Source organism: Hydra vulgaris, chromosome 13 (genome assembly GCF_038396675.1).
Source record: "Hydra vulgaris chromosome 13, alternate assembly HydraT2T_AEP".
Classification (NCBI taxonomy): domain Eukaryota; kingdom Metazoa; phylum Cnidaria; class Hydrozoa; order Anthoathecata; family Hydridae; genus Hydra; species Hydra vulgaris.
In genome coordinates, this window is record NC_088932.1 from 47,131,113 (window position 1) to 47,155,817 (window position 24,705).

At 24.1% G+C, this 24,705-nt stretch overlaps 2 protein-coding genes across 2 annotated transcripts in view; both read left to right on the plus strand.

Annotated features, from left to right (window-relative positions):
* Positions 1-24,705, plus strand: part of LOC100210004 (uncharacterized) — a 125,964-nt gene that overhangs the window by 82,058 nt on the left and 19,201 nt on the right. The window contains exons 14-19 of the mRNA XM_065816355.1: positions 937-1,119; positions 2,061-2,468; positions 6,509-6,719; positions 7,759-7,946; positions 16,938-17,145; positions 20,581-20,729. Coding sequence (XP_065672427.1) covers positions 937-1,119; positions 2,061-2,468; positions 6,509-6,719; positions 7,759-7,946; positions 16,938-17,145; positions 20,581-20,729 — 1,347 coding nt within the window. The remainder of the gene's footprint in view (positions 1-936; positions 1,120-2,060; positions 2,469-6,508; positions 6,720-7,758; positions 7,947-16,937; positions 17,146-20,580; positions 20,730-24,705) is intronic.
* LOC136090181 (tigger transposable element-derived protein 1-like) overlaps positions 1-24,705 on the plus strand; it is a 101,830-nt gene that overhangs the window by 29,877 nt on the left and 47,248 nt on the right. The window lies entirely within an intron of this gene.

The window sequence follows — 24,705 nt, forward strand, 5'->3', positions numbered from 1 at the left end:
GCAAACAATTAAATTTTTTTATATTTCATTTACCATAACATATTTCAAAAAAGTCCATTGTTAACAATGAAACTAAATTCTGTTTTTAGACTTTCAAATAAAGGCCTTGAACTTAATTTTAGACCATTTTTATTAAAAAAATATGACTATTTATTACCTTGAAATAATAAATGCAACAATTTATTATTCTGGGCAATATTGGTTATATGATGTAGTAAAAATAAAAAACCATGCATCATATTGATCAGCTGTGGCATAGTAATTAAAATTTTTGTTCAGAACTAAAGGTACGGTTTCATGCCTACTTTGGCTAGGTAAGTATCTTAAGTAAGTTAAAGAAAAATGCATGAACCTCCTGGTTAAATGCTCTTTTGGAATAATCTGTGATGATACCATTAGATCTCCTTAAGCACCTTAATAACTAAAAAAAAATATAATATTAAATTTCTTTTTTGTAAAGAAATTTATAATTGTACTTTGTGATCTTTTCTAATATTTTCTTCCTACTTGCCGAAATACTCTTTAGTTATCTCATTTACATTTTGTGCAGTGGTAACTGATTAAATTTATTAGTTTCATTCAAGGTGTTGTTTAATATAGAAGAATTAATTGCAATCTACAATTTGTTTGGAGGCTTTTTTTGACTGAAAAGTTGAAAATGTGTTTTTTTTATTAGATGTTGTTGTTGTTTTTAAACTGATAACTATCAGTAAAACTTTATAATTTTAATTAGTTATTATTTATAATAAATAATTAAATTAAATATAAGTAATAAATAAAAGTTTAACTTTATTAGTTTTAATCTTTTTATTTCTTTATTAAACTTATTTTATTAATATTTTTTTATTAAATTTATTTTATTATATTTTTTTTATATGGTATATAAAAGTAAATTGCAATATGTATTTATTTTTTTTTGTACATAATTTTCATTAGGCACTTCCTGCTCAACAAGTCTTTGCATTTTTACCACTGAGAAGCTACGGATTTAAGTTTATTATACAAGCTGATTTTGAAGTACCATCTTCTCGCGAAGATATTGACAAAGATAGTGCATGGAATCAGTATATATTACAACAACTCCCAAAATTAACTGTTGAAGCCTTTCACTCTTTTAAAGTAAAATTTTTTCTCAATTTTTTTAATTTATTATAAACCGTTTTTCAGCAGGTTTTTTTTGTAAGTAAAAAACGAAAATTTTGTTTAACAAAACAACGACAAATAACATTAAACATAAAATTATAGTTAAATATTTTTTTATTTTTGTATTTTTATAATAATAAGTGTAATTTTCTTTAAATACTACAAACTTCCAGTGGTGAAATAACATTTTTTTGAATTTTACAAATCTACAAGTAGTATACTTCTCAGTATATACCATCAGTAGTGAAAAAATTTCATAGAAAATTTTGGATGCAATCATTCGATTTAAATTAAATGCAACCAAAATTAAAAAGCATTTTTTAACTTCAAATGAAGAAAAGTTTATTTTTCCTGGTTTGAGATCATTTTTGACAATCTTTATTAGTTTTTAAAAGATTCTTCGTTGAAATTTGGTATTGGATTAAAAGATTCTTTGTTGAAACGTTGGTATTAGATCAATAGGATAACTTTGTTATCCTAATATCAAAATGTTAAGATAACTTTGTTTAAAGGATTAGGAAGAAATTTTTTATTGTTTTTTTATAGGGAAGACATTACAGTGCTCTTTAATGCATAAAGAAACAAATAGTTTAAAATACTACAAATGAGTTAGATGGGTTTCAACAAGTGACTTTGATGGATTTCAACAAGTAACTTCGATGGGTTTTAAAATACTACTAGTGACTTCGATGGGTTTCAAAATACTTCAAGTGACTTCCATGGGTTTCAAACTTAGCACTTCTTGCTTAAAAAATAGTTTTTAGGCAAGATGTGCAGATCTTGAAACCCACTAACATATTGTAAATGCAAAATTTATAAAATAGATAATGATATTTTTATTTATAGAATAGATAAGTTATTTTAATTATTTAAAATTATAAAAAGTATAAAATCACTTACAAGTGTTTTGTTATTAGATTCATCAATACTTCAAAGGTTTAGAAGGTGTTATTGAGTATTTGAAGTTTATGGACCTTGAGGACAATGTGTTTGGCGTGTTTAAGCAAGTCAGTCAGCAAATGATAAAGTCTTTACAGCGTGAAGCATGTTTACCTGTTATACCCAAAAATATAGAGAACGACAAAGTTTTAAGTTGGGTGATTCCAAAACACATAGTCTTTTCTCAACAAGAAATTTACAAAGTGATCTCTCCTGAAATACTTCAAGAAAAACTTGGTCTTTATTATTTGAATAATGATATTGACTGTGCTGCATCGAAGCGGGTGTTAACCTCTTTAGGTGTATGTGAACTTAAGTTTGAACAGCTAATAGAAGTTTGCAAACTGGTAGTACAAGAGTTTAACTCATCTTCACAACAAATCAAGGTTTATTTTATATACCATTTATTTATATATATTTTTCATTTATGGTTTTATGTGTTATATTACTTTCAGAGTGTCTTGTCCAAAATGTTTATTTTAAACAATGTTTATTTTAATTAACAAGAAATTACAGATAATAAGACTAAAGATATTGTTGTTTTATGTATAATTTGTCAGTCAACTTATGTTATAAGGGGTTGCACCTTAAAACATTTAAAAGGTTCCTTTTATCAAAATATGTATATATTTTATTTCAAAAGTAAGTCTTGTTGGGTCTCAAATGAAAGAAAAGTATATAAAAAATTATTATTAAAAGTTCTTGTAAAAATGCACAATTTTTATTTTTCAGTTAAAAAATGTTGTTTTTTAACTAAAAAACGAAAATAGTACTTTTTTACAATAACTAATTTTTACAAGAACTAAATAGTATACCAAAACCTTTAATGGATGTAGGGTTACTAAACGATCTAGCATGTTTTAGCTATTCAAGTCAGTCAATATATGTACACTACTTGCATGTTCAACCTATTTAAGTCAATTGATGTCTATACACTCCTTGCATTTTCTACCTATTTAAGTTAATTGATGTATGTACACTCCCTGCATTTTCTGACCATTGAAGTCAGTCAATGCACAACACTCTGCTGCGCTAATCCCTAAATAATTTAGTCAATAAAACAAAAATGAAAAAATAAATAAAACAAATAAATTAAATAACAAAAAAAAGTAAAAAATAAAAATAAGTTTTATTATTCTAATTAATTTGCGTTTTTTGGTTTTTAAAAATGCTCAATTATTTAAATGATTTTACATAAAGTATGATACAGCTGCTGGGGTTGACCACCATTACCTTTAAAGTACCAGTTGAACATCAGTTGCCCAGCCCTTTGAAGTAGCTGATGAGAGAGTCAGTCTGGCGAAAGTTCGATTATGTTTTAATCAGAAAATGAGTCGAGAAAATTGGTAGGTAATTAGAGTAAATCAAGATAAAGCTTATGCACCACAGCTTTTTTACCATGGCTATTACGCCATGCCACAAATTTGTTATTTCTAACAAAAAAATTTAAAGAAAAGAGATCTTTGTGAATAAGTGCAGAGTTTAGAAATAAGAAACGGAACATGTTACCACTTTGTGCAGAAAATTTGAGCCAAAACAGAAATCATATTAAAAAGAAATACAAAAATTATATATAGTATATATATAAATATATGTAAAAGTATATATATTAAGTATACATTTACGTATAAAAACTTCAAGAAAAGCTTTCTAGATAAGGAAAAGTTGTTTAAAGTTAGATAAAGACATTTAAAAATAAGTTGTTGAAAAAGGCTGTACTAAAGATTAAATAAAAAAATGCTTATAAATAAAGTTTAGATAAAAACATGGTGTGTGGCTCATTTTGAAAAGTTAGTAAATAAGTTGTTTTATTGAATAAAGAGGGTAATATAATTATTGTATAGAGTAAATAAAGCTGATGTGAATGTAAGTTAATGTAAAGGGTTTCTGATCTAGCTGAGCTCGTAACCTGTAGTAAAGTGAAATCAAAGAGCTCAGTTTAGAAAAGAAAGCCTGTCCTTATGGTTTATATGCTGTGATGTTAAAGGTTTTAGAGGATGTGGGTTTTTAATATATATCAGATCTTCACAATAAAATTGTGCATGGAGGCTGGTAACAAATTTTAAAGTTATGTATAAAAGTATCACTTTAAAAAAAAAAGATGGAGAGTGATAGTTTTAAGTTTAAGATCAATGCATTTTAGGGTTTAGTGCTCATTCATTTTGGAGATGATTTATGATTGATTGCGGATATAGAAAGTATTAGAACACTTCAATCCCATAACTTCATGGAATATGTTGTAACGGAATTAAAGCAATAGCTATTTTTATACAGTGTTCCTAATATTTTTATTGTTTTTTGAGTGTAGAAAATAAAATTGCATCAGCTAAGGTACTCATTATATGATAAAGAGAAAAAGTATTGCAAAAAATGCATATATATATATATATATATATATATATATATATATATATATATATATATATATGTATGTAATAATGATAATAATATATATAATTTTTTTTATTTATTGCACTTAATATCATCAATTTTTATTTTTAATTTGCATATATGATTACGATAATTCGTCAAGTAGATGAATACTGGTTTAAAGGAAAGTTTGATGATAATATAGAAATCTTTCATTTTAACTATGTTAAAGTTAAATAATTGCACTTATGCAAATTAAGCAATATGAAAAAAACAAATCTGGGGAAAATCTTGTTTGTTTTTGCATTGCTTTAGTACCACAGTTTTTGTAAAAGTGAAACAGTTTTTCTTGTAAAAATACTTTTTGTTTAAGTTGTTATGGCATTGTTGTTGTGGATTTATGATAAAGTTGAAGACCACCAGTAGTAACGTTTATTCATAAACTTCTTTTGATAAACATTGTTTTAGTAATGTTAGGGGTCAATTAAATTCTCTAAATTTTATTATAATGACCTGTTCCTTTGCAAGTTCTTTAAGATGCTAAGTCAAATTAATTTCAATTAAAGGTATCATCAACATCAGTTTATACTACTTTTTTTGATTATCTTATTTAAAGTCTGGCAGCAAAAGGAACACTGCTACAATAATTTCTACTAAAAAATAATCAAAAACTAACTTAACTTCTTTTCAATAAAATCTTTGCTGACAAATCAACAAGGGTTAGTCTAATGATTCTCCATTGTTATTTTTCAGAAAGAAAATTTAATTTTCAATCAATTTACTTTGCAGGCTTAAATGTGTAACTATTTTGTTATAAAAATGGTTTTATTATTTTTAAAATGGTTACAAAGAAGTTTGTTTAGGCATTACAGTAAGCATTGGTTTGATGACATTCTGTATGTCACCTTATGTCTTTCAATTAAATTCTATATAAGAAAAAGTAAAAATGGTTACAAGAAGTAGTTCAAATTTGATTAAAATTTAGATCTCTGTTCCCAAATTTTTGTGAAATATCCTTCAAATGATCAACAAATTTTTGTTTCCTTCTGCATTTAATTTAGTAGTAATAAAGCCAATTGTAATTTTTCTAAAGTAACTGAATGCACACTAAACCATGACTCCGAACCACACAAAATTTTGACATTCATTTTTCCAAGTCATGTGGTTTTGTGCCTATTGAAGACAAATGCGTTTGTGTTAGCTTTAGTTAGTGATAGAGATGTGCATTTTTTTGCATATCTAAGAACGACTGACTTGTTAATTTCAGGATTCGCTGTCCAGCTTGAACATTTCTATCTCAAATCAGTGCCAATTCGTCTCACAGAGACAGTGCAGTTACTAGCAGCATGCACAGTTTGTCGCAGTTGATGAGGTGTAAGCATCGGTCTTTTACTACTATAAAAATTTGCCCAATAAATCGTTGGACCTTTTACAAATTTTTGATAAAATGTGGTTAGCTTCCTAGCTTGCAAGTGATTGTCCTGTTTGATAAACTCAATGATCTGTAGGCTTTAATCTTGCCTTTTTTTTCATTAGAGAGTGTAATTCTTCTTGGCATTTGTTAAAATGTATTTTATTGAATAAACTTAATTTAAAAATGGAGTTCACTGTTATTTTATAGCTCTTGCTGTAATTTAGATAATGAGATTTTAATTTTGCACCTCAGATAAATAGATTCAATTAAAGTATTTTATTCATTCAAAAAAATGTTCTACAAATTTGATCAACAATCATTTTGAAAGCTGCTTTCCAAATGCAGATTTTTTCAAAATACATTGCAGATTTTTAACTTCACATCATATAAATAAAGATCTTCATTACAATTTTTAATAATTTATTATTTATTTATTTATTATTTTCATTAATTTTTAAAAAATAATTTTTTAAATGTTCTTTTTATTATTATAATTTAAAATTTATAATAATGAAAAACAAATAAATGTATAATTAATAACTTGAAATAAAAAACTAGACTAAAATTATTTTTTTTTAAAGTTTTCATAAAATTAACATTTTTTAAATAATCTTTTTAAAAAGTTATTTGTTTTTGTTCAAGAATCCAGATAAAATACAGCAATGGATTGGAAAATGGCTTCATCTAGTTTATACAAGCCTTCAAAATTCCTGTGATTGTAGTCAAAAAACATTTGATATAATACGTTCTTTACATATTTTTCCTTTGACAAATGGAAGTATAATGTCTCTTAAAGAAAATGTCGCTTTTTTTCCAGTTTATGACATACCAAAACATGGAAAAGAGAAGAAAGGTAATAATTTTGATATTTTTATTAATTACCCTGTTATAAAACATAATAAAACATAAAGGCTAAAGTAAATGCTCCATGCAAATTTTATTCTATATGTTATTTTATTATGTTTTGTTATTATTTTAATGTTTAGTTTTTTAGTTTTTTAACTATCGTATATTTAATTTTTAGTGCCACTCTTTAATGTATTTTTTTTTTTTTTTTTTGATAAAGTAAAATTAATTTTATCAAAAACCTTTTTAATCAAGTTGACTTTTTTAATCAAGTTGACTTATTTTTATATATTTTGCAGGGCTCAATGGTTAGACATCGCTGCCCCTCTGACCATTCTTGAGACCTACTAGAAGAGGGCAACAAATCGTTTTTGATTTTTTATTAAAAATGAACAATGGTTGGTTGTCCCCTTAAATCAGATCTCAAAAACAATTCAGCGGGCGGCAATGTCCGACCGTTAAATTGAGCCCTGATTTTATATTAATTTATTTTTGACTTTTTCGTTAACTTCTTAGCCCTCAGAAAACTTCTTAGCCCTCAGAAAGGTTGGCATTCGGCAACGCCAACCTAACCACCAAGCTAAAACTGTTTGAGGATGACATTTGCCAACCTCATTTCTATGTTTTATGTTAAGACCTTTGTGTTAAATTTTTTTTGCCAACCTGATGCTGACTTTTAAGAGTTTAAGGTTGGCAACTTATTGCCAACATCATTTTTCCTAATTCCGAGGGCTGACTTCTTACAAACTTTGAGGGCAAAACTACTTGTCCTAAAGTTTGTATTAGAGAAAATGTTTTTATTTAATAAAACAGATTAATATATTTAGAGAAGAGTTTTTTTTTGCTCTTTTTTTTTTTTGTTTTTGTTTAAAATTCAAATATGCTTAGAGTTTAGAGTAATAAATTACTTATCATTTATTTATTTTTGTAAAGTTTTGTATATACTATATGTAAAAATATTTTATTACTTTTTCTATTATTATGTTACCTTTTGTTTCTAATTTTTAAATTAAAATGATTAGAGACACTGTTTTAAATTTTTTTAGATAAAAGGATGTTAGATTTAATTGAAAATGATTTAAATATTTTATCTTCCAACTTAATGGAATCGCTGGATCATATAGAACAAGAGCAAGTTAAAAAGCTTATGTGTGATTTGGGTGTGAAATATATTACTCCTTCTGACCTTATTCATAACCAAATTATTCCTGCTTTTAAATCAGGACTTTGGAAGGTATTAATAAAAAAATTTAAATGGTTAGTTTCATAAACACATACACACATATATATTAGGGTGATTCAAAAAACAACTTTTTTTGAAATTATCTGCTGCCACCCCCTAAATGTTTTCTATGTAATAAATTAATACTAAATTTAAAGAACTTTTAAATAAAAAAAAATTTTAGGGGTCGCTCAAGACCCTTAAACATCAGACGGGTCCCTAATATTTTGAAAAAAAAAAGTTCTTTAAAAGCATATCATGTTGGGTCTCAAAGGAAGTGAAATTTTATAAAAATTCTAAAAATAATAATTATTTTATATAAAGATTGCTATTTTAAATTTTATGGCTTAAAAACTACCATTTTTCCATGCTTTATATAAGGTTACTTTCTATATATGTTTGTGTGCCACAAAATTTGAAATCAATTTTTGAAAGCTTTTTTCTCAACCAATTTTGCTCAAATTTTGCACACTTAATCATTTTCGATGACAATACAAGGAAATGGAAAAATTTGACCAAAAAAAGTTAATTAAGTTAACAAAAATTTAATTTGTATTTCCCATACATTTTATTTATTTGATATGAATTGCGTATTACGTCACAAAAATCATTGGTTTGCAAATTATTTGCAGTTTCGAAGACATTAAAGCGCAGCGATTCAAAACCTATTGTTTTAAGTTATTAAGTAATAAGTCTTAAGTTATTAAGTTAAAAACCTATTGTTTTAAGTTATTAAGTTAATAACTCTTAAGTTATTAAGTTAAAAAACAAAAATTTAGTAAAAACAATAATTTTTAAATTAAAAAAAAAAAATCAGTAATTTTTCCTTCTACAAAAGATAACAAAAAAAGAATTTCTAGGCCCAATAGAATTCTGCTTGTATAAAGCATGGATTTGAAAAAAGAATTTTTTTTTGATTTACTAGTTTAACTAAAAATAAAAAGGTGCATATTTTCATAGTTTTTTTAAACAAACTTTTTTAATTTGTGTTTCCATTAATTTTTTTTACTATTTTTGAAATTTTTATAAAATTTCACTTCTTTTGAGACTCAACATGATATGCTTTTGAAGAACTTTTTTTTTCAAAATATTAGGGACCCGTCTGATGTTTAAGGGTCTTGAGCGACCCCTAAAATTTTTTTTTATTTAAAAGTTTTTTAAATTTGATATCAATTTATTACATATAACACATTTAGGGGGTGACAGCAGACAGTTTCAAAAAAAGTTGTTTTTTGAATCACCCTAGTATATAAGTATGTGTGTGTGTGTGTGTGTGTATATATATATATATATATATATATATATATATATATATATATATATATATATATATATATATATATATATATATATATATATATATATATATATATATATATATATATATATATGTATATATATATATATGTATATATATATATATATATATATATATGTATATATATATATATATATATATATATATATATATATATTTTTAAATGTTGACATCTTCAATAGATTTTATTTGCATATATATTTTTTAAAAAAACTTCTTTTTATGGATTAACTTCTATTTGTTAAAAATATATTTATTTTTACAATATTTCAAGGGAATATAGATACCCTCGTTATCAAGTATATTAAAAACCATTATAAAAAAATAATATTATACGGTAATATTTGTTATAAAATTTATATTATATTATAAAATAATAATATTAGATGGTTTTGTATATTTTCTATATTTCCTCGAAATATAGAAAATAAATATATTTTTAACAAATAGAAGTTAATCCATAAAAAGAAGTTTTATTAAAATATATATATATATATATATATATATATATATATATATATATATATATATATATATATATATATATATATATTTATTTATGTATGTATGTATGCTTGTATGCTTGTATGTATGTATGTATGTATGTATGTATGTTTGTATGTATTTATGTATGCATCTATGTATGTATGTATGTATGTATGTAAGTATGTATGATCAAGTGTAGGGGTGTAACAGGAGAAATTTTCAAAAAAAGTAATTTTTACCCCACCCTAGTTTGTATGTATGTATGTATATGTAAATTGTGTTAATATATTCTACAAAAAGATTATGATGACATATTGTCATCTTCATCTTTTTTGAGCCCCTGTCTATCTAATACTTAATTTAAAAAAGATCATTGTAAAAATAAAAAGTTATATTTTGTACACAAAAATGATATTTAGTGATATCTTTATACTGTCTTCTTTGTTTTATGGATAATTTTTTTTTTATTGTATATATATCTTGATTTTTACATTAACAGCGAAATAAATTTAATTGAAGAATGACCAAGTCTCAAAAAAAAAATACATTTAAATGACAGAAAAAAAATCACTTATGAGTATTTTTTTTGTGTTTAAAAGAGTGTTTGGTTAGCATAACATTTTTTCCGTTCACCCTCAGTTAGTTGAAGATAATTTTTATATGGGTTATTTTGCAAAGCAATGCATTTTTAAAAAACATTTTTAAAAGCATTTTTCATTGATAAGGTATTTTTTTTTTAGTTTACAAGTTCATTTCTTTATTTAATGCATTGTTACGATCTTTCATAATTCTTTCTTTATTTGATTTTATAAAGTTGTAAATTACTTATTAATAGTATTTCTATTAAAAATGTAAATTTATTATTTTATAAAAAGTCTAATAATTTACAAGAAAGAAGATTTTTACTATATTTGACTTGTGGAAAAAACATTTAAAGATTGTTTTAACAAACATTAAAATTCCTTCTTTTGTAAAAGTAAAGCTAATTCTACCAAATTTTCTAGATTTGTAGGGGAAAATGAAAAAAATGATTTTAACTCTATCTTTTTGTGGAAAACACTAGGCCAGGCAAACAGTAATAAATCATGCTGCTTACGTTTGAAATATATAATTTCATCACCCTTGACTTCATTAAACAAACGAAATGAACTTGCATCTATGTTTTTATAAAAGTACAGATAAAAACTTTATATTTAAATAAAGTTTAACTAGTTTCTTACACAAAATAACAATAAAATTATGTTTATTAGCATGAATTTTTAATATTTTGTTGATCCTCCCTTATTTTTTATAACTGCACAAAGATGATTCGGCATGCTATTTATGCAATTTAAAGCCATTTCTTTTAAATGTGCATTATGGTTCCAATGCCTTTTAATCAATTCCAATAATTTTTTTAATCCATTGAATTATCTATGGTAGCTATTAAAGAGAGAAATTTCTCTTTTCATTAACTCCTTTACATTTTCTATTGAATTTAGATCTAGTAAGTTCCCTGAATTTAGATCTGAGGAGTTCCCTGGCCAATTCAAATGTGGAATTTTCAGAGATGCCAATAATTTTTTACTTAATTTTGCAGTGTGACATCGGGCTCCATCTTGCATAAATATTTTCTTCTGCTTATTTGGAAACCACTTTTTCAATTGAGGTAAAAGATGGATTTTAATGACTTTTTTATATTGGTCCTGTTTCAATATTCCATCTATAATGTACAGTTGACCAAGGCCTTTTCCATTAATAACTGACCAAAACATTAATATAATAATTTCCACTAATAACTGACCAAACTTAAGGAGAATGTTTAATGTCTAGAATATACAATCTATGGAATTTCTAATTGGAAGCCCTTTTCACATATTGACTCTTTTGAGTCATAATTTCTATGGTAGACTCATGACTAAACAAATACCTGGAGAAAACAGAATAAAAATCACTAAATGCAAACATTGGAATATTAGGGGCGAAAAATTATTTTTTTGTATAATAATGACTTGCTGATAATAACAATTCTATATAAAAACATTTTTTACATAAGATGATCATTGTTTTTGAAATTTTTTTATAATTTTGTTTCTTCTAATGAAAACAATTTTCTACATTATCATAGATGGTCATATATATCAAAGACATATGGTAATTCTGAAAATATTTTTAAAGATTTTTTTTTTTTCTGCGCAGTGTAGAAGGTGTTAGTGGACATTTAAAAAATATGTTATTTTAAGGTTACAAACATCTTTTTAATATTGTGAGAAACTGATGCAAAAATTTTGTCTTTTGCATCATTTATCTAATTTTGTTATTCTTGGCTCTTCTATTTTGTATTCTCAAACTACTTGCAGACTTCAGGAAAATTTTTAATACTGTCGTTAATAAGTTTAACTATTTATTTAAGTTTAGTATTTATGTTTGTAAAGAGCATTTCCTTGTTGTTTGAATTTTTCCTCTGATTCAATTTAGTAACTATCAACTTAAAGACTTTGGCTCAAGTTTGTCATGGATCTTGTTTTTCTGTCTGCTGGAAAATAGTAAAAGCAGACTATTGTTATGTTTTTCCTTTTTTTTTTAAAAACATAGTATTTCAGATTGCACTCTCCCTTCTCTCTCTCTCTTTTTCTTTCTCTTTCTCTTTGTCTCTCTCTCTCTCTCTCTCTCTCTCTCTCTATATATATATATATATATATATATATATATATATATGTGTGTGTGTGTGTGTATATATATATATGTATGTATATATATATATGTATATATATATATGTACATATATATATGTATATATATATATGTATGTGTATATATATATGTATAAATATATATATATGTATACACACAAACATATATATATATATGTGTATATGTATACATATATGTATAGATGTATATATGTATGTGTATATATATATATATATATATATATATATACATATATATATATATATATATATATATATATGTATATATATATATATATATTCATGTAACTGCTGGTAACCTTCATAATGTCCTTTACAAGGTATATGTCTTAGCAAAAATATAATTTACGTCTGCAACATAAAAACTCCTTTTAATATGAAAATAAAACTGATACCACAGAACCTTCTAAATATATCTGGAAATGAAAAATAGGGATTTTCAAATCCTATTCCCAAGTGGAAGTTTATTGACAGGGCAGAACCATTTAAACCTGGAGGAAAGTTATGTGAGCTTAGCTTAACTGAAAAATACTATATCATTACGTCATCTTTGAAACTATTAAATGAACGAAATGATTTAATATCAAAATGTTGCCACAAAAACAAATTTGTTGTCCTAAACATCATCTTAGCTAACACTGTATTTTATTATTATTCTAATACAGGTTGCAAAAAAAACCATTTTTTTGGGAAAAAAAAGCAAAACAAAAAAAAGCCATGTTTAGTCAACTTTTTCAATTAAAAAAGAACATTAGTCATTTTACTTATTAAGTAAATTATTTTTCTATCAACATAACTGGTGTAATTTATCAACCAATACATCATTGTTCTGTATATAAAAACAAGCTTTGCCACTTTTTCTACTCCAATCTTGATTCTTAACTTGAAATGAAATAGCCTAAAAGTCAAAAAATTCTTTCAGTTCCAGCATTAGAAGTTGGTGCATTTAACAAACCTTTAATATTCATGATAATGAAACATTATCAAAGTCCAAAGATTTTAGAGATTTCCACCATTCTATTGGTGATACATTTTTTAAAACAAATTCATCCATATATCTTTTATCAAATGGAGCAGATTTGGCTTTTAACTTGAATATTATTGGTAACAAGTTTTTAAATTTTTTATCTGCAAAGGTCATTGCAGCTTCATTTTCCTTTTCATAAAGATTAGATCTAAAATATCAAGGATCTAGCATGTTTACAAGGAAATGAGCATCACTGACTGTCTAAAGACATATAGTTTCCATTATTTATTCTTTTTTTTTTCAATTGATTTAAATGATAACTTGTTTATCAGCTTTTTGAAAATTTCAACAGTGCCACTTATTTTTGTTTGATCTTTTTGCAACTTATCTAGAGCTTCAATTTATCTAGAACTCCAATTAGTTTTAATATTTTTAACAAATTTTCAGCTTTTTGCTTTATCTATATGTCACTTACTTTTCTATTGATCATGGAATTCAAGTCTCTATTTTTTGAAACATCAAAATGATGCTCCAGTTATTGACATTTTTCAATTGAATCACACACAGAATTCCAGCATGTTTCAGTAGGAAGTAGTAATTTTGTTCCTCCACCTTCTTTATAATTTGCTCCATCTCGATAATTATTTTGTATATATTTTATCATTTGTGTAATATGCTTGCTCACATTTACAATGTTAAGATCATTCGCTCAAAAATTTAGCATATGAGCAGCACACCCATAAGTTATTATTATATCTCCTTCAGATGGCAATACTTGCATTGATTTCATATTAGCTGCATTGCCTGTCACAAAGCTTTTTACTGTGCATCCAAATTTATATGTTGCAGATTTGTTAAATGACAATAAAAAATGTAGTTATAAATTTTATTATTTAATATTAAAAAACAAAAAAATTGAAACAAAATAGACATTTCACAATATGTACATAAATACAAAATAACACTTCTAAATTTGTTTTTATTAATTAGTAAATTAAACTTATTTTTCGTTAATTTATTTTATTGTGGTAGTTTAAAAAAGTTAATGTTCTTAAATGAAATAAAAAAATAAAGATAATTTTATGATCTTAAAATCATGAAGAGCTACTGTGCTAAGCTGTTTTTATTTAAAAACAAAGCCTGGAGTAGCTAATATTTAAATCAAAATGAAAATTAAATAGTAAATATGCATATTAAATGCTTATATTTGAATCGAATAGTTATTGTTCAGTTTATTATATTATATATAGAAATATGTTATATTATATTATATATAGTTATATTATATGTTATATTATATTATATATATATATTATATTATATATAGTTATATTATATGTTATATTATATTATATATAGAAATGTTATATTATATTATATATAGAAAATAACTATTTGAATAAATACATAATATATTATATTATATATAGATATATATATTTTATAATATTAGATTTAGATATATAAAATATATTATTATATATAGAAAATAATTATTTGAATAGAAGGCGTAAGCATTTAATAGGTGCAATTACTATGATTTTAATTTTGCAAATACTACCCTATTTGTAAATATTGATCAAAAAATTGTTTCTATTATGAACATTTATTAACAACTAAAATTAAAATTACTTAAATATAGTTACTAAATGTTTAAAATAGTTTAAATAATTTTTAATAAATATTTATAAATAAGGAAGTATTTGCAACTTGAAAATGTATTAAAATCTTAAATAAAATAGTTTTACATTCACATACTTTGTATAAATAAAAAAGCATGTTTACGTCTACCGCTAAATTCATGTATTCAAAGAAATGCGTTTTAAAACAAGACACTATTATAAAACATCTCATTATCTTCTGAGAAAACTAATGGTAAACACAAACAAAGTGATATTTAAAATCATTGCAGTGGCACCAGTTAAATTGGGTGGGGAGAGAGAGGCTACCAAAAGAACTTACTACTCCCCTCCCCCTCCCACTTTGTCAATAAAAAATGGCACTTTTAAATAAAATTTAAGTATGTCACTGATATATAAATAATATGTATATATATATACACTTCTAGCATATATCTATACACATATTAAATTCTATATAAATGTGTATATCTTTTCCCACATTTAAAAAATAAATTAGCCAAATAAATAACATACTGTTAATTTAAAATAAATAAGATAATAATTTTAAGAAACATCTTTATGATTTTAATATCTTTACTATTTAAATAAGTGCATTCACATTTACATGAAAGTATTTACATGAAAGATAAATTCTATTTGTTAACACAACCCTGGTTTACTTTCCTTCTGAAAAATTGTCTAAAAAAAATTAGTTTGGTTTAATTTAATACTTTTTGGTTTGGTTTAAACCATTTGGTTTAAACCTATCAACACTGTTCTAATATAATATATACTTGCTCTACTTTTGTATTGAGCACTGTCTACCGAAAAATTACTTTTATTATATATATATATATATATATATATATATATATATATATATATATATATATATATATATATATATATATATGTATGTATATATATATGTATGTATGTATGTATGTATGTATGTGTATATATATATATATACATACATATATACATACATATACATATATATATATATATATATATATATATATATATACATGTATGTATATATATACATACATATATACATACATACATACATACATACATACATACATACATACATACATACATACATACATACATATATATATATATATATATATATATATATATATATATATACACACATAAATGTACATATATATGTATGTATATATATATATATATATGTACTCATGTATATATATATGTACATGTATATATATATACATACATATACATACATATATATATATATATATATATATATATATATATATATATATATACATAAATGTACATATATATATATATATATATATATATATATATATATATATATATATATATATATATACATATATACATATACATGAATATTATTATTATTATTATTATTATTATTATTAGTATTAATATTAACATTAATAGCAATTCTATATTATTTATTAAACTACTGTTACTGTTGTTTTTAATTCATATAAAGATTTTTTTTGTAACTATTAGAAAAAAAATTAAAGAAATTTCTGCATAAAATAATTTATATTTTTGCGTAACATAACTATACATATCAATACATACAGATATACGTACATATACATATACATATATATATATATATATATATATATATATATATATATATATATATATATATATATATATATATATATATATACATTTATACATACATACATACATATATACATGATTTTTAAAGATCTTAATAAAACATAAATTCAACATTTTGATAAAGAAAGTTTTTTTTATCAAAATATTACTTTTGTAGTTTTTATTATATAGATATTATATTTACTAAACTAAATTGATAATATTAACTAAACTAAACTAAATTGATAACATTATTTTCAAAGATAACAATATTATGAATAATTTCTTTAGAGCAAACCTGAAAAACTTGTAGTTGCTTATGTTGTTTATCTTGAAGGGCAGTATAGAATACAACCTGATATATTTGACATCACTGAAGTTTCTCGATGGGTTATGCTAATGACAAATAAAGGGTTTCGATCTCCTCTGGATCAATCTAATCCAATATATCTGACACCTCAATATGGAAATGAAATTAATCTAAGATTGTCCTTTCCTTGTAAATATTATTTTTAGTGCTTTATTAATATTAAGATTTTTTTTAAATTTTTTTACTTTGGTTAAGTTATATTTAATATAAAAAAATTATTTTGTATGAAATAATTAGAGCAATACTTAGAATAATTAATGCATAATTGTAATAATTAATTTTTTTATTTGATATTAAACATGGTCTACTACACTGTCAGGCCATCTAAACATGGCTTTTTAAAAAATTTTTAAAAGTTTTTTATTTTTTGAAAGCATTTTTTTTTCTTTCTGTTTTTAAAAATAATGAGTTCAGATATTAATTAATAATAATAATAATCATAAAATAAAGACTTTTAAAATCATAAAACTTTTTAAATTAAAACATGTTTATTAAATGTAAATCAGTCATGTTTAATTAGAAAAAGTAGATCTCACTTTTTTATGGTGCTAAAAACTTTATGAAAAAAACAATTTGTTAAAAAAAAAAGTTATCAATAGCATACCAACTAGAGAACAAATGTTTAAAAAAAATTTTGATTTACTGTTTAAGTTATTATTGAAAAAAATAGTAACAACAAAACCACCACAAGTTTTTATTATTTTAATTGTTTGCACTGTTTGATCATATCAAAAATTGGCACTTAAACTTGTTCCTGGTAATATCTTATATAAAAACTATTTTCCAATATAAAGCGCAGCTAGCATATATTAATAAAACATTAGAACAATGTTGCGAGTTGTGTTGGCACAGCAGCGGTTACATTCATAACTACAATTGTAAAATTTCCAAATGTAGTTGCACAGATTTTACTATACTTAGAAACTTAAAAAGATGGAAGGGATTGTCCATAAATTATGCAACGCAAAACTGTAACAAATGTAAGTAGGAGATCATTTTGCTCTTTTTCGCGGCGGTTTTCGTTGGGCTTGAAAACTTGTTTATATTCTTGGTTTAATTAAAACTGCGAGGGAAAACTTCTAATCTTTTGTCTTTTGTCTATAAGTTTAATTTTGCATTACGTAATTTATGGATGATCCCTAACTACATATGTAGTTATTAGGTATCGATAAGTTTTTAGATATTGTTTGACAAATGTTATTATACCTCAGTGTATTTACAGATGTTGTTGGACAGATGTAGTTATACCTCATTATATTTACAGATGTTTTTGGACAGATGTTATTAGACATAGCAAAAACTGATGTTGTTACCCTGACTCCCACCAACAACAAAAAACCAATGTTGGCGTTTAAGATTACCTTTTGAAATTAAGTTTTGTTAATATACTTTCTATATATATATATATATATATATATATATATATATATATATATATATATATATATATATGTATATATATATATATATTCGTATAGTTTACTGCTAAGAAAAACGTGTTATGGTAAAAAATGGTTCTTCGCTTGTTTGTGGTTTTGAAACTGACAAAAATAAGGTTAGATTATGCCAAAATGCATTAATTTAATTGTGGGAAGTAATTAAACCACAAAAACGCAAATTAAAAGACTAGAATGCTTTTACTTTTATTTTTTAACTGTATAACATACGCGGAGTACTGCTCCATCGACTATTTTATAGCCTGACTTGCAATGGAGTGCTGCTATATCGACTGACAAATAGCCTGACTTGCATCGGAGTGCTGCTACATCGACTGAGGGCAGGCAGTATGGCTGGGGCAGGCAGTCTATCAAATAGTTTGTAAAAAAAAAGTTTTTCTTCTCTTTAAAACTAAAAAAAACCTAAAACAGACATTTTATGGTAAAAGCTTAAATTTTGTTGGGTTGTTTGAGTTAATGTCATTAACTCAAACAACCCAACAAAATACAATTTCTATATTTACATGTACAATTTTGCACAGTCAAATTAAATCTCTTATAATAATATTTGGTTTAAACTTTCTGTGATGCATGCAAACAGAGGTTTTGAATGGAATTAGAGCAACTGTAAAATGTGTTGCCAGAATAAATGTTGGGAAATGTCTGCAATTGTTACAGCTAATGATTTGGCAACAGCTACAAATAGTTTTAAAAATTTTATTATATTACTGGCTAAAAAAGAAATAAGCAACTCAAATTTTTTGCATTATTGGTCACACTCCTCCATATATTTTTTTAAAACTTAATTGAGCAAATATTTTGAAAAAAACAAAGTTATTGATAGACTTGGGCAAGCAACAATCAACTAAAGTTGTATAAATAAAAGAAGATAACAAAGGATTGGAAATTTATCAATATTACCTCAATATAAATCATTATATTTAAAAATTTTACAGCAGGTATCTAGACATCTATTTGTGTTCCAATATCTTTTTATTATAAAATCAGCTTTATAAATAATATAAACTAATTTCACAAACTATAGAGTAAAAATTAGATTTGCTTTGTGTTTTATTTTTAATATAATTAAAATGTTGTGTAGAAACAGTTGTGTGGCTGGCTACATGGTTTTTAGAAAAACTATTTTTTGACTTGTAATCGTTATCAAGTTTTAAAATTTTTATAAATAAAATTGGAAAAATAATTGTTGTTCATGTTGAAAATGGTTTTATGAACATAGAAATAGTTTTGGAGAAAAGTTACTTCAAAGTTTAAACTTTAAAAAGAAACTTTTATGTGCATTGTGTAATGAAACAATTCTTTTTCTTCTACTTTTGTTAAATTTTTTTGTTATCTTTTTTTTTCTTCGAATTAAACATTAAAAATTATTTTTTTATAAAATTTATAAATTTTTTCTTCGAATGTAACAAACTAATCATTATTTGCATATCAATGAAAATAAAAAATTGCTAAATAATATATTTTTACAAATATTACATTTATTCAGGTTTATCATATATCATTGACCCTAAAACTATGAAAAAGTATTTTTACTTGATAAAGTTTTTTATACCAAATTGCTGTGAAAACTGTTTACACTTTCAATATGCTGCTACATTTGAGAACTTAAGTGTTCCAAAATTTATTTTGCATTAAGGAATAATTTATCTTGTGTTGTTATATTACTTTTTTCTTACAAATTTCTTACAATTAAATGAATGTTATTATTTGTATTATTTATTTCCATACTGCAATATACTATCTGAATTCTTTACGAATTGATCACAAAAAAAGTATTACTATTGAACAGATGTTAGGTATGTGCTCTTAAGCATTTATTGATTAAAACAATGTTCTTTTGATATGTAAATTACTATGGTCAGCTACACAATATGGTAACAATATTGTGTAGCTGACCCATAATACTCTATGTATCAAATTACTTGGTTCTGAAGTGATGTGTCACTAGATCACATTAAATTAAAAGTAATTAAATTTTCTTTTTAACGCTTCCTTTTATAAATCAATTTAAATAAATTTTACCTACAGTTTTATTGAAAAAAAAAATTTGTAGGTTTCAAAATTTTATCAACATTTTTTTACGAATAACAAACTGTTTTTCTTACAGCTGGTGATTGGACATTGATTGACGATTGCTATATTTCTGGTTGTTCACAAAAAGAAAAAGAGGCCATGCTAAGCTTTATGTTGTCATTGTCTTTAAAAAAAAGTTTTTTTATTCGAAAATCAATTAAAAGTTTACATGTGTCAGATTTGGTAAGAAACATTTTAAATTATTGTCACTATTTTAATTATGAGATTTTATATATTATTATCAACTTACTATATACTTTTTTTTTTTTAAACTAGAACAGAAGCATTGCTAAAAATGATAGTATTTACTATACATATAACTATTTTTTCATTCCTAATGTTAGTTCTAAAAGTCTTAAATTGTCTCAAAACATTTGAATATTTATAAGATTTTATATTGACAAATTAATTTATATTATTAGATCATTTATAATAAGATAATGAAGAAGGTCCTAAATTCTATGTATTCTTGAACTTTTCTTGCCCTTTAAAAGGTAAATTCTGAACTTTTTAATTGGTAAATTCTTTAAACTCTTTAAATGATAAATTCACTCTTTAAATGGTAAATTCTGAGTTGTTTATTATCATTATTTCTAGATTGTTGAACTACTTTTAAATAAATTATGATTAGCAACAAGATATTTGAGGTTTCTAGGTATAAAACTGGAAACCAATTATATTTATTTTAATAAAGCTTTGCTATTGTGAAATGTTTGCATGTTAATTTTACTTGTTTGAATTGATTATAACTGCTACCTGTGAACTTTATTATTTAAAATTTAAAATTTTCTAAACTTGTTTAATGAGTTTTTTTTCTTGGGGCAAACAAAGTTTAATAATTTCACTAGGTTACTCTGCATTTAAAACTTAAAGACTGGTATCTTATGTCTGCAAATACACTAAAAAAATGCTAAATAATATTTGTACTTTTAAATTTACATAAATTTAAAAAATTATTATAAATTATATTAAAACTACTGCACAGATTGAACCAAGGTTTTCCTGTTTGGACCAAAATATTTTACTTAAATACTTAATTACTATTTTTAATTAACTATTTGTTTTTAGTTAACTAAGTTTAAAAAAATAAATTAATAATTGTAATGTGCTTTGATTGGATAATTAATATTATTTCCTTACCTGTTGTTTTAGTAATTTAGTTTTATAGATTATTAGATTATGTAATCTTCTGTTTTTACTTGGTCTACCAATTATCTAGTATTTGCTTCAAGCGAGTATTTGCATGTTAATTATGTTAATTATGTGATAAATATTCTGATAACTTTTTTTAAATGTGTTAAAAAAGTTGGTCTAAAAGTTATTGGAACAATAATTTTTATATCTCTTTAAATATAAATCTTGAGACTCCAATACGTCACGACCTTGGGTCTAGTTGCTTGAGGGACCTTAAATTTTGCTTACTTTGCCTTGCAGTAGTTAGGCTGCTGATATTACACACAGATAAAGATATTTGCATAAATAGTTTTAAATTTTTCATACCAATATATAATATTGTAATTCTTTAAACCAGTGCAGGAGTAAGGCTTTTAGGGTCTGGGGATATTCTTAGGCAGGTGGGTAACAAGCTCAGTGTTAAAGCTGCTGCTGTTTTTTATATAAATCGATAATTTGTATAAAGAAATACAAGAAATAAAAAATTGTTGTAAATTGTATGCCGATGGTATGTTATCCTTGTTATTTGAAATCACCAAAATTATATTTTGGTGATTTCAAATAACAAGGATAACTGTGTATTGCAAGAAAATTTATTAAACTTTAGTAAATGGAGTGAAAAATAGTTATCACACTTTAACAAAGAAAAATGTAAAATTATGCATATATATAGTTTTTCATCATAGCCATAAAAGTTATTGTAGTTCTTTAAACCAGTGCAGGGTTATGACTTTTAGGGTTTGGGGATAGCCAACTAAAAGGCAATTAAAATTAGTATACTATGCGAAAAACATCTTTTGAACAATATTTTAATGTCCTGATATAAAATGGCAAAACCATGAAAATAGGATTTACATGGTTTTGCAAAACAGGATATTAGGTCAAATAAAGTATTGGTTAAACAATAGAGTTGTCTATGTTGGTTTCTGAAGTAATGTGGGTCTAATCAACATTGATCAGTTTTTTAGAAGAAAGGCTTGAGGTAAAAGCTTTCTTTTTTCTGTATGTTAATGGTGGTTAAAACAGCACTCTAAATTTTAATTATCAGCTTATTATGCAAATTCTTAGGTATATTTTTTGTTCAAAATCGTGCATACATTTAAACAGAGGTTTTCATAGAAAACATTCAACTTCAAACAAATGTATTATAAATGAGGTCTAGCACATGTAGAATATTTCATCTGGAAGAAAAATTACTAAATAATTAGGTTCAATTAGTTTTAAGACGGAATGATAAATAGTTTATTTGAAATAAGCAACATTGTTAGGTGAAGTAATATGGGTCTATATGTCAATGTGTATTGTGCTGTTAAGAATCTAATGCTTATATAACAATAAATACTTTTAAAATGAAAATTAGTAAAAATTAGAAGTGGATTCATTTTTCTGGAGTCATGTTGCTGGATTCATTTTTCTGGGGTCATTTTTCTGGAGTCATGTTGCTATGGATTTATTTAGATGACTATTAAAGATGTAATGATATTATGTTTTTAATTGAAATTAGTAGATTTGCCACTTAGCAGTTTTGAAACATTGCACATTCAATTTTTATTATATAAACATGTAATTTTGATAGGATGATGAATCTCTAATATGTAACACAAACGCTTTTGTATATATTTCAATTGAGCTTTCGTTTTAACTTCTTCCTTAAACATAATTTCATCATGCTTTGTTTTTTTATAAGTACTTCGACTTTTAAATTTGAATATCATATATTCAATATTGAGAACCATAAATTGATTTATTCTATATATTTAGAGAATTGGTTTAATAAAAAATTATGGAAATTGTACCACAAGGAAGCTCTTTATTCTTTGGAGGTTTTTTGTATTTCTAATTTAGCACTTTGAGCAAGTAAATTTCTTTTTTTAAAGCATCAAGTACTATTAGGTTTAAATTTTTGATCAAATAATTTAAATATAATACAATGACCAGTTATGTTTTGCTATAAATTGGTATATTTCATTGAAAAAAGATAAAAATATGACTTAAAAAGTGTAACTAAATAGGGTATTATGGGTCTATTGAACACAACTCAAATTGGTACTCCTAATCATTTTTTGATGTAGTTTACTAAAAACAATGTCTTATCATGATTTTAAGTTTTCTTCAAATAATAAATTGCTTTGCTATATATTTTTTTTGCCTAATTGCAATAGTAGCTAGAAAATGGCCTAAATTACCCCACCCTACCCTACTTAGATAAAAATCTAATGAGACTGCTGTACTGTTTGTTAGTTTAACCCCATTTGGAATTTGTTTCACCAATTTGAAATCCTTGTTATAAAAAAAGACAACAATAAAATGGAACAAGTACAACAAATAGCAAGAAGAATTAAATGTTTAAAGGGTATATGCTATGAAGAGCAATTGGATTTACACCATTAGAAAAATAAAGAGGCAGAGGGGATACAACAGAACACCAGAAATAAAATCAGATAATCATAAAGTAAACTAGAGAAACCCACTAATAAACTTATATCCAAAAATAAGAAGTTATATTTTAGGGTTGCACAAGAAAAATTTTTGTTTTTCAGAAGCAAGAGTCCATTTCTTTACAAATAAGTTTGTGAATAAATGGAATGTATAGATTGTATCTAATAAATATCTGAGCACAATATTATTATTTCCTTTTTAAATATTATTATTGTACCCTTTTTAAAGCAATATTTTATTTGTCCTAATATTCTGTTTGCTTTTTTTTTTTTTTTGCAAATTATTTAATCAGAAAGTATTTGAATTAATTATTATTTTTAAAAAATAAAAGCAATTGCTTTTATTTTTTAAAATGATAGAATTAAAATTAATTCTATCATTTTAAAAAATAAAAGCAATTAAATAATGTGTAAAAAGCAGAATGACAGATGTCAGATTTGAGAAAATGATACAACTAGCTGTTGGGTTTTTTATTTTTTTTTATCAATTTTTTTTTTCTAAGTGAACACATTGATGACTTTAAATTCTCTCCTGTCTTCATGTTTTT